Genomic DNA, 12,173 nt, shown 5'->3' with positions numbered 1-12,173 from the left:
TTCAAAAGCAACATTAATGCCAGATTAGTTTGAAATTCAACCCAGGGACAGAAATCAAATTTTTGGAAATATGTCCTACGGTCTGATGAAACTAAAATATAACTGATTGGACATAATGACCGTTGTTACTGTTGGACGGAAAAGGTGGAAGCTTGCAAGCTTGAAAACATCCATTCCAACTGTGAAGGACGAGGGGGGAAGCATCATGCTCAGGCGGCGTGTTGCTACAGGAGGGACTGGTGCACTTCACTTAACAGAAAACATCACGAGGAAGCAACGTCTCAATACATCAACCAAGAAGTTAAAGCTTGGGCACAAATGGGTCTTTCAAGTTGTCAACAATCCTAAGCCACATTAGTTCCATTTTACGATGCCTTATGGACAACGGTGTCATTGTTTATAAAGCTATAAAGGTGTGGGCGAGCCTACAAGCCTGATTTAGTTAAACCAGTTCTGTCAGGAGGAATGGCCCAAAATTCCAGGAACCTATTGTGAGAAGCTCTTACTATTCTCTTATTTAGTAAATAGAAATAATTCTGATCATGCAGTGATCAAAAGACTTGAAACAAAATGTTAAGATTCTAACAATAATTGGAAATAATTTATATCTGAATTCTTGGCGTTTAATTTGAAAAACAATGCAAGCTGAAAACTCTTCAAAATAGAATATTTTCTGTTGCTGTTTTAGTTGTGAAAACAGAACTGAGAAATTATTCTAATATTAACCACATTTTCTTTATTTCAGCTACAAATGGTTACAAAAAACAAAACATTTGTCAATAAAAACAAAACATTTTATTGTCACAAAAAATTAGTACAATTACTCAGAAAACCCAGATCAACTGTAAAATGTGTAACCCTGCGCAATTTATTAATGTATAGATGTGATAAAACAAAGTTTTTTAAAAACTTTGCAATAACATTCACAATGAAAAAGCCAATTTAACATTTGATATTTATTATATCTATTAAAAAGGCAGAATATTAATGACACATACATTTCAGATCAATCCTAGCCATAACCCAGTGCAGTCAAATTCAGCTCATAATAACAACTGGTATAAAAGAAAGCATGACAAAATCAAGCTGTTGATTGTTTTGCAGCAATCCCTTCTCCTGTGCAAGCATATGGCGACAGTGGAAGGGAACAACACATTTTTAACATTCACACGTGATCTGTTAAAAGTAATTTACTGTTCTATTAGATGAAATTATTTGCTTAGACATACAACTTTTTAGACAGTTCTGCAAACCATCCTATTTAAATGAAGTTGCATCAGGTATTCATTCTTATAAGCTTTTTGTGTTGAGTTTTTGACATTTTCGTCACTTATTAAGGGCCCTGTACCCCATATTTGACAACAGCATTATAAAACTCTGGTTTTCAGTTTAACGTGTGACACCACTTTAAAAGCTTTTTGGAGGCGGCTCAGGACTCTGAAGACCAGTTCACACACCCACAGCCATATGTAGGCAGACAGGTCTGAAGGCCAGAACTGGACATTGGACTATTTCCATTGACTCTGCTGTATTGCCCCCGCAACGTTTCATTTTCATCCCTTCCTGCTTCAATCTGCTACTTGAAAAACTACATTCTGTACCCATATACCTAAACTATTGCATATCAGTTTCTTTTTATTGAATCTTATTCATGATTTATTGAGATAGTGACAAAAACTCTCAAATTTAAATGCATGTATTGTATATTCCACTAATCTGGATAATACACTATGACCACCTGCCTAATGGTGTTTTTGTGTCCTTCCCAATTTCCCAATTTGAAATACACTGTGCCACCCATTAACAGAGACCCCAATCTGCCTCCTCACAACTTCCTGGATGCACCTTTGAACAATAAACATCAGTCCACACACCCACTGCCATATCCAATTAGTGAGTGAGCCCTTACCTTGGCACTGGAATCCCTGCTTCCCAAAGCCCCTGTGGACAGAAGACAGGGATGTGAAATTTGAGGAATTCACTGACAGAGATAGGCTACATATAAAGATACCCAGCCGCACACGTTAATCAGCACACAGAGCAGCAACAACGGCAGCGGCCCCCCTTGTAACCAGCAGCATTCCTCCACCAGCTTCAGAGGCTGGTGGGGGAGTGGGGGGCGGCGGCGGCTCTCTAAGGTGGATGCGGTAAAATAGGAAAACCGAGCAGCAGTGCCTGCTCTGCGGCTGCAGGCAGCACATCTCTGCCCCTCTCGAGAGGGCCCGCGGTGCTGTCGCATTGAATGGCGCATCGCCGTGTTTTTTGGTGACAGAATTTAGCACTGCGGTGTTGGTGTGTGCATGGAGGCCGACCAGAGCCTCCGCAGCGGCGGCGGCAGCAAGTGAATCACCTGTGTGTTTTCGGCACGCAGCGCGCGCTCACACTCACCAGATGAAGTCCGTGCAGTGGCTGCAGAAGGTCGGCTGCTTGAAGAAGCGCGCGATGAACTTGTGGTTCTTCACCTCGTGCACGTTCTTCTGGCGGAGGGCTCCCTGGCGGGCGAAGCCGCGCGCGCCCTCCGGCACCTGACCGTCGCTGATGGGGTCAGCCATCTTAACGAGGAAGCGGTCCGAGAGGTATGAGCGGAGAGGAGAGCGACGACAGGGAGGGAGACGCGATGGAGCAAAACGAGTCTGGGTGCAGGTACCACCTCCTCCTTCTCATCTACCTCCTCCTCCTCCTCCTCCTCTCCGCCCAGCTGGCCGCCGCGGTTCCTGTCGCTCCTGCTCCCGTTGATTTTCACGGTCTGCGTCCAACTCGCGTCAAGGCTGCTGCTGCTGCTTCTTCCGGCTCGCTTACCTGCTCTCAAAGTGTTGCTGCTTGCAGCTCCGTCTCTCTCTCTCGCAAACAGCCTGCCGCTGATCGCTCAAACTACCACAGATGCACATAGATGCGCCCGCAGAGCTATCTGTCTACAGCCCAAGAAGTTGAACCTCGAGCTCTGCATACTCCTACAGTACAGACTGAATTCCAGAAGGCTGGAGTCCACCCCAGCAGAGAGACAATTTACCAGGCACCAAGCCTCCAGGATCCACACAAGTACTGAAATAGTGACTAATCAACTTTTCAGATTCACAGCCCATAAATAACAGCCTTTGCAACTGTAACTGTCACTGACCGAAGTATACAGGTGCATCTCAATTAGATTTACAAGCTGATGTGTTTCAGTAGCTCAAAAAGGGGAATTTGGTAATATGTATAGATTCATTATACACAGAGCTCAGAGAAAATATGAATATTACGGAAGACCAATAAAAAACAGTTGCTTGTGATGTTTTCTGCCACACTTTTTCCTTCCACTCAACTTTCCAAAAACACGCAAGAACATTCGTGCAAAGCCAGTTTCTTTAGCATGGACATTTTGTGGCTTACCTTCTTGCTGGACTGTCAGCTTACAGCTAATGGAAACCCAAAATTCAGTTTTCTTCTAAAATATAGCGACACAAGTTGGAATAGAAAGAACATTTTTAATACAGAAATGTTAGGTTGTGCTCATGGCGCAAACTGCCGACTTGACACCTTCTGAAAAGATGGTAAAAGCCCCAAAGGGGCTACTTAAGTTTGCTGTTTTTTGAGTGCTGTGTGGAAAGTTGAGTTGAAGAAAAAATGCAGTAGCAAAAGGTGCTTGAGCAATATTGACTTCTTTGCAGCCTTGAGAGATTTTTGAAGCAAAGAAAATTCAAGAGTTTGGGGAGGGATTCAGGTCATGAGCTACAACTGTCATATTTCTTGTGTTAAACCACTCCCAAACCAGGGACAATGTCAGAAGCATCTTACCAGAGCTAAGGAGAAAAAAGACTGGACTGTTATTCAGTGGTCCAAAGTCCTCTTTTCAGAATAAAGCAGATTTTTCATTTCATTTGGAAATCAAGACTCTGGAGTCTGGAGAAGCGCACAATTTCCAGTGCCATGTCATCTGCTGGTGTTGGTCCACTGTGTTTTATCCAATCAAAAGTCAATGTTGTGGTCTACCACCTCAGGGCTGTGAAGAAGAAATGTCCTCACAGTTTGAGAGACTCGAAGAACCTTTGAAAAGGAGAGTGGACAAGTATTTCCAAGCCAAGATGTGGGATGCTGATAGCCTCCTGAAGACTGGATGCTGAAACTGATTTAGAAGATCAATATTAGGGTGTTCACATTGATTCCACCAAGCTGTTGCAGCCTTATTATTTTTTTTATTTTCCCTGTACCAGATTTACTTGTTTTTCAATTGAAGTATAGAAGGTAAATGTCACATCAATGGTAGGAAAGGTCGTTTAATTAGGGATTTGTAGACTTTTTACCAACTGTATCTCAAAGCATCCTCCCGCTGGTTGAGATTATTCATTACTACAAAACATAAGTCATTTCTGTAGCTAATGTTCATTTCACTGAGATCCTTAATCCCTGGAGTAAAGCAGCTGAAGTTAGGTTCCAATTAAACATCCATGTCCTTTGTTTGAGTTAATTAGATGCTATAAAGTCATCACGCTACCCTTTACTCGACAGACTGAAAAAAACTAAAAAAGTGTTTTCATAACTCACTGCTTTTCTGGGTAAATTAATAAGTTGCAGCAAATTATTTGTATACCACTACATCAGATGCTGCAGCTCACATCCATTTATCTGAAGGTCACTGCTTAAAGTTGTCTAATGTTTGTAACCTTTAATTCACATTCAGATCTTTATTGATGTCCCTGTGGGCAATGAATTTTACAGCAAGTCACGATAAATATATGTATTACAAACAACATTTAACTAGACAACGTAGCACTGAATGCAACAACTGCAACCAACGGGGGTTAAAACCCAAATATTGTCTTGGGGAGTGATGTCCCGGGGTCTCTGGGTCTATGGCTGGATCTGCTCTGGCGTTGACGGCTGCCGGTGGGGCCTGTGGGCTCGTCGCTGCAGTTCCCTGGGGCACCGTGGCTGCTGGGTGGTTCCCCTCAGACTCTCCCCTGCTCTTTCCTGGGGGGGGTTACGGTAGTCCCGGTGGTGGTTCTCCTGGGGTTCCTGTGCTCTGGGGGGCCTTTGGATGTCTATGGGTGAATTCACACTTGACACTTTTGGTCCGCTATAAACGGACCAGAGTTCGTTTCCCCCCTTGGTCCGAACCTTTTGTGCAGGTGTGAATACACTCAAGCGAACCCTGGTCCGGACCAAATAACCGGACCGAGACCCACTTTTTGAGGTGGTCTCGGTCCGCTTCCAAATGGACTCTGGTGCGGTTCGCTTATGGTCTGAATACAAACCGGCCCCGATCCGAACCAACTACAAAAAGCGTACGTCTCTTTGGACATAAAAAGCCACCGTAGACGGTAGCAAAGGTGTGTGTTGTAAGGTAATCACACCTGATCAACTGCGTGTTGCTTAGCAACGCTACTGGCTTGTTGTGGGACACGTAGAGAACGTCGGCATTCAGCACGTATTCTCCGACGTGGTTCCAACATTATAAATGGAACGTGTCAAAGTCTGAGTTGAATGAGCTGCTCTTCAGCCTCGAAATAATATTGAAGCTTTAATAACAGCATAAATATGCAGAACAGAGGTGCTGCACGCAGCACGTCTACAGATGTTTTCCTCCATTTCCGGGTCTGTGCTCTGTCCCGCCTCCATCATTTCTGTCCAATGGGAACAATGATCGTCACCCGCGTGGCTTTGTTTACAAGTAATAGTTCACTTGCAAAAAGTACAATGTGAAAACAAACCGCACCAAATGAAAAAAAAAATAAAGTTTGGTTTTGGTCCGGACCAAACAAGCCGACCAAAGGACTTTCCTGGTGTGAATGCACCCTATGGCTCGGATCTCCTCCGTATCTGTCCCAGGTCCAGGGGGGCAGGTCTGTGGCTCCTCACACTCGCAATTGCATATTTTTATGGAGAAACCTTGTACAGGTCCTTCTCAAAATATTAGCATATTGTGATAAAGTTCATTATTTTCCATAATGTCATGATGAAAATTTAACATTCATATATTTTAGATTCATTGCACACTAACTGAAATATTTCAGGTCTTTTATTGTCTTAATACGGATGATTTTGGCATACAGCTCATGAAAACCCAAAATTCCTATCTCACAAAATTAGCATATTTCATCCGACCAATAAAAGAAAAGTGTTTTTAATACAAAAAACGTCAACCTTCAAATAATCATGTACAGTTATGCACTCAATACTTGGTCGGGAATCCTTTTGCAGAAATGACTGCTTCAATGCGGCGTGGCATGGAGGCAATCAGCCTGTGGCACTGCTGAGGTCTTATGGAGGCCCAGGATGCTTCGATAGCGGCCTTTAGCTCATCCAGAGTGTTGGGTCTTGAGTCTCTCAACGTTCTCTTCACAATATCCCACAGATTCTCTATGGGGTTCAGGTCAGGAGAGTTGGCAGGCCAATTGAGCACAGTGATACCATGGTCAGTAAACCATTTACCAGTGGTTTTGGCACTGTGAGCCGGTGTCAGGTCGTGCTGAAAAATGAAATCTTCATCTCCATAAAGCTTTTCAGCAGATGGAAGCATGAAGTGCTTCAAAATCTCCTTATAGCTAGCTGCATTGACCCTGCCCTTGATAAAACACAGTGGACCGACACCAGCAGCTGACACGACACCCCAGACCATCACTGACTGTGGGTACTTGACACTGGACTTCTGGCATTTTGGCATTTCCTTCTCCCCAGTCTTTCTCCAGACTCTGGCACCTTGATTTCCGAATGACATGCAGAATTTGCTTTCATCCGAAAAAAGTACTATGGACCACTGAGCAACAGTCCAGTGCTGCTTCTCTGTAGCCCAGGTCAGGCGCTTCTGCTGCTGTTACTGGTTCAAAAGTGGCTTGACCTGGGGAATGCGACACCTGTAGCCCATTTCCTGCACACGCCTGTGCACAGTGGCTCTGGATGTTTCTACTCCAGACTCAGTCCACTGCTTCCGCAGGTCCCCCAAGGTCTGGAACCGGCCCTTCTCCACAATCTTCCTCAGGGTCCGGTCACCTCTTCTCGTTGTGCAGCGTTTTCTGCCACACTTTTTCCTTCCCACAGACTTCCCACTGAGGTGCCTTGATACAGCACTCTGGGAACAGCCTATTCGTTCAGAAATGTCTTTCTGTGTCTTACCCTCTTGCTTGAGGGTGTCAATAGTGGCCTTCTGGACAGCAGTCAGGTCGGCAGTCTTACCCATGATTGGGGTTTTGAGTGATGAACCAGGCTGGGAGTTTTAAAGGCCTCAGGAATCTTTTGCAGGTGTTTAGAGTTAACTCGTTGATTCAGATGATTAGGTTCATAGCTCGTTTAGAGACCCTTTTAATGATATGCTAATTTTGTGAGATAGAAATTTTGGGTTTTCATGAGCTGTATGCCAAAATCATCCGTATTAAGACAATAAAAGACCTGAAATATTTCAGTTAGTGTGCAATGAATCTAAAATATATGAATGTTAAATTTTCATCATGACATTATGGAAAATAATGAACTTTATCACAATATGCTAATATTTTGAGAAGGACCTGTATACACAACCGTGCTCACACTGAAACCCACAGGTGTTAAGATTCAGGTGTTAACAGATACACATATGTTCTCTATTGAGCTGCATTTACCACTAAATACATCTTGCATTCATAAGTACCGTGCACTTTTTGGTAAAAAAGCTGTTAATATGAATGTTTCTCTAGGTGTAGAAGCAAACAGTGTTTTATCTTGTATTCTCTTCATCCTTCTTTCTCTCCTCCATTCTTTTCTCCTTCCCTCCCTTTTTCCTTTTTGCCCCACCTCTCTCTCTTTCATGCTTCTTATTTTTGCCTTTTCATTTCTCTCTCTGTGTCCGTAACAATTAAAATAATCAATAAACTTTCTTTTATAAATATCAAGCATAGCTTTAAAGCGGTAATGCCCCACTTGTGAAAGTAAATCTTTTGGGCTTTTTCTTGGCACTCAGACAACAATCCTAAGCCCTACTCTGCAGGACAGAACACGGTTAAAAAAAAACAGAACAATATTGTCTGAATCCGGTCTTAAAACTTTATCTTATTATCTTTATATTTAGTGTTTCATAAACATTGATAGCGTCATCCACAGGTATCAGCACTATTTTTAAATATGTGTAAAAAAGCCTTAAAAGGAATGCAAGTTGTTGGTTCAATTCCAGCTTCTTCCTGTCACATGGCAATGAGCCCCTGGGCATGGCACTGAGCCAAAGTTGCCTACAGATCAGTGTATGAATGTGTGCGACTGGGTGAATGCGGTTCTAGTGTAAAGCGTATTGAATGGTCAGTATGAAAACATAACTGGATATAAGTCCAGTCCATTCATTCTGAGGGGAATAAAAAACATTTATTCAAACTAGGAATTATTTCCCATTTTAAGAAATAATTGTTTTTAGCTAAATCGCCTGCTACCATACTTATTTGCACCCCTCACATTTCATATTAAATAAATGCAGCTAACATTTTTTTTTTTCATTATACTTTACTTTTTCAAGTTGACCCGGGTGTTGTGGAGTTTTTAAGTAATTTAAGACTTTATGTTTCCATATGGTATAATGATGAAATGACACCTAAGACCATTCCTCTCAGCCACTGTTCAAAATGGGAGAGACAGGAGAACATGCCGTTGAGGTCATGGAGATGTGAGTGAATCTTCAAAGATCAGAAAATAGCTACTCAAACGAGCTTGCCCGTATCTAGCCAGAGGCAGAGATGCACAAACCGGGCTAGACGAAGGTCCGTGTTTATCTTTCCACCACACACAGCAGGAGGAACCTCCAAAGCTCCCTGTTTGAGAATTTTAAGTAATTAAAAGGTTATTTATATCGCATCTTTTAACAGACAGATGTCACAGAGTCGTTGACATGTGGTTAGCCAACAAAATGCAAAGTAATGTGGCAGTCAAAATACATTAAAAAAACAAAGAAATCAGAAAAGCAAATAGTGCCATCTTGGGTTTCACCAAGTCTCCATGACAACCACTATCATGTTTAGGAGTAATGCCAGCAAAGAGACCTTTCTGGCCTAACCATCACAGACGGTTAAAGCTACAGTGCACTTTGATCAGATGAGATCTAGATTGAGCTAACAATCCAGGTTAGTTTAATTTAAATGTCTTCATCCGTTTTCTTCATGTCTTTATCATGTTTTTTTATTGTATTTATGATGATGTTAAATCTTTTTCTTTTCTTTTTATTCAATGTTTGGTTATAAAGGTAATTTAACCCTGTGTGCTGCTGTCTGTCTTGGCCAGGATTCTGAATAAACCTACTTAAAGTCAAGGTTGGATTTTTCTCATTTTTTCAGTGTGAGCTCATGCTACTGCAATGAAATATGAAGTTATTTCAAGACTTTGTACACATCTTTATCTGGTGCACCAGTACATGTGCAAAACCATTTGATAATGATTGGTTTTATTAGACATTTCCAATGAAAAGATCCAACTTGTTTGTGTGTCTATCAAAAGACTGAACGTTTTCATCATGTAATCGGGTATCCCCTTTGATTGCACTCGGACTCTCAGATTGAGCCGAGCCTTTAATCTCTCTTCAGCAGCCATCCTGTGTGTGGGAGGTCATGTGTGAATGAAGGAAACCGCTGCCTCTTGAGGATTTAAACTTGTGATGTTACAGGTTTCATGTGGGAGCGAGGCTAAAAAAGGTGTCCCTTTGTCACCTGCCCACAGCTCAGAGCAGACGTGCAGCAGCAACCCGGCACATGCTCCACTGAAGCGTTCAGTGAAGAGGCTATTTTAAATTTACATGAGTTGTTATGTAAGTAGTCATGTGTAAAGTGTTTTACTTGGCGCACCAAACACACACTGATTAATTCAGTGACTGTTTGGTCTCCTTTTAAAGCTTTGCCTCTATGAGGCTCAATACTATTAGAGGTAAAATATGAAATTCCTTGAAATTGTGCCTTGTGTAACACTTAATATTTGACTTGCATATTAAATCATCTCTAATTTAGTTGTCTGTAAGAATCCAGATGTTTTGTAATATTTTTAACTGTTCTTAAGGGTTAATCAGGCTTTGTGAAGGTCTGTTAATTTTCTTTGGGCTTCAGATGTTATTCCTCTCTTTTTCTGTGCAGGTGTTAAACCAGACCGTGACAGCATGTTGTAGAGGTTGGGATTTTATAAGTAAAGTGAACACGTGCTTATTATGGCACAAGTAACAGGGCTAAAAACCTAACCACACACTATAGGCATTAGTATTTTACATTTCTTCCTGTGAAGAAAATTGAACAAATTCAGCTTCTAGTAACAAAGTGTCAAAAAAATCCAATGTAAAATTAAATTTTTGCAAACTTCTCTGTCATGTGTCGACACAACACCGACTCACTCCGCAAGTGTAGGAGCTTATTCCATATCTGAATGATTCAGACGTTAGAGTGAAGAGGTTTCACATGCAAACAAAAACAAAAAATATCAGACCTTTGGTCAAAACTGTGTTCAAACATCAAAAGGAAGTCCTGATCTCAGGTTTATGATTGCATTGTATCTTAGTAGCATGCTCTTCTTGTTTTTTTTTTTTTTTTGTGGGTTTTCTCTGGGCCTGTGGGTTAATCCAGCTAAGTGAAGCACTATGTCTAACCTTACACGAATTTAGATCAAACTGTCGTCCCATCAACTCTGACCAGTTTCCCTGTCTTTGATGAAGAAACAAATTCCCACAGCATAACGGTGCCGCCACCACATTTCACCATGGGTGGGGTGTGACGTTTTGCACATAGGCCAAAAAGTTTTATTCTGGTTCCACCTGACAAGAGATCCTTCTTCTACATCTTTGTTGTGTCTCCTACATGGCTTTTGGCAAACAGCAGAGGGTCTATCTTTCAGCAATAGCTGTGTTCTTGCAACACATCCATACCGTGCAGATTTGTGGAGTGCAAAATAAATCGTTGTCCTGTCAACGAATACTTTTGCAAGCCACTCTGTATGCATAAAAAGACATGATTATATGCTATTCTAAAAAGAAACCTCAGTATAGGAAAAAATAAGAGAATCAAACTGGGATGAGCCATGAAGTCCAACACGGACCCAAACAGGCGAGGCAAGGCAGTCTGCTAGAGGAGATTTTAAAACACAGGAGCGTATGCACGTATTTAGGGAAGTCTCAAGATTAACTAAATGTGAGTACTTCTATTTTTAGTGGCCTTTTATGTTTTGTTATTTTTCCAAAGTTGGCAGACAGGAACCCGAGGTGGCTCTGGTGAGGACTGAGATATGGGTTGCACGCTCTACTGCTGTGCCACACAGCACACCTTGATATGAGAACTTTTGCTAATTTAACCTGTTGCTGGTTAAAATGTCTCCTAATTTCAGATATAATTGTGTAACAATTGGACAAACCTCCACAATCATTGGTACCCCGGGTACAGATGTATAAATACCTTTAAGTCAATTGTTTTCTTGGTTTTTTTTTTCAGTAGAAAAATCTTTCAGTAAAAAGCTATTTTTAAATGTAATAATGAATTATGCCTGGGATGATCCTGAATGAAATGGTGGGAATAATTTCGCAGGAGAAGGGGTGGGTTAAAATAAGTTTATACTTCTGCCGCATGAATATTGTATATTAGTAAATATTGCTGTGACTGTCTGACATTTTTGAATTGAAAGGTTGATTTTGTGTCTGGGAAAGCAGTGTTGATTTGGTCATTGTTGGATCCATCGTCCTGCTGAAAGACCCAATCATGACCCTTTTAAAATTTTTTGACAGCATCTGAAACATTTTTATTTAAGACATCCGGGTATTTCTATGAAATCATGACCAAACGGTTTGACAAGGTTTCCAGGGCCACTTTAAGAGGAAAAGGTTCTGCAGTATCACACATCCTCCACCATACATAACAGTGAGCATGAATAGGAGGATACAACAGCTGAGAGGCTTTCGTTTTCCAATAAAGCGCGTACATTTATCTTACAAAGATCTGAAACCATTGTTTCCAAATGATGAGGAAGTGTCAATAAATAGAAAGAGGATCTCATACTGCTGAGTTAGTGTTTTCCAGATTTAATCAAGAGCCTTGTTGGTTTTGGTTTATGGCCTTCTGCAGCACCCACCTTTCTTATTCAATACAGACGTCCTCTCTTGTTGCTTCTTGCATGTTTTCCAAATATTTGAAGTTATGTTTATTTTTTTTCTAAAAACTATGTGGTCAATGACACTTTAAAAAAAATACTAAAATGACTGAAATGATTTGTTTTCTAAA

The 12,173-nt window shown here is 41.4% G+C and overlaps 1 protein-coding gene across 2 annotated transcripts in view; it reads right to left on the bottom strand.

Annotated features, from left to right (window-relative positions):
- LOC124868119 (protein kinase C beta type-like) overlaps positions 1-4,434 on the bottom strand; it is a 47,745-nt gene extending 43,311 nt beyond the window's left edge. The window contains exons 1-2 of one of the 2 annotated variants that reach the window (XM_047364946.1): positions 2,389-4,434; positions 1,910-1,941 (exon numbers count right to left, since the gene is read on the bottom strand). In XM_047364946.1, the coding sequence (XP_047220902.1) occupies positions 1,910-1,941; positions 2,389-2,552 (196 nt within the window). In that variant the 5' untranslated portion in view covers positions 2,553-4,434. The remainder of the gene's footprint in view (positions 1-1,909; positions 1,942-2,388) is intronic. The other variant, XM_047364945.1, reaches the window with a different exon arrangement.
- Positions 4,435-12,173: the final 7,739 nt, after the last annotated feature.

The sequence above is a fragment of the Girardinichthys multiradiatus genome, chromosome 5 (assembly GCF_021462225.1).
Source record: "Girardinichthys multiradiatus isolate DD_20200921_A chromosome 5, DD_fGirMul_XY1, whole genome shotgun sequence".
NCBI classification, from domain to species: Eukaryota; Metazoa; Chordata; class Actinopteri; order Cyprinodontiformes; family Goodeidae; genus Girardinichthys; species Girardinichthys multiradiatus.
Note: the sequence above shows the minus strand (reverse complement) of the source record. Positions and strands in the feature narration are given on the sequence as shown.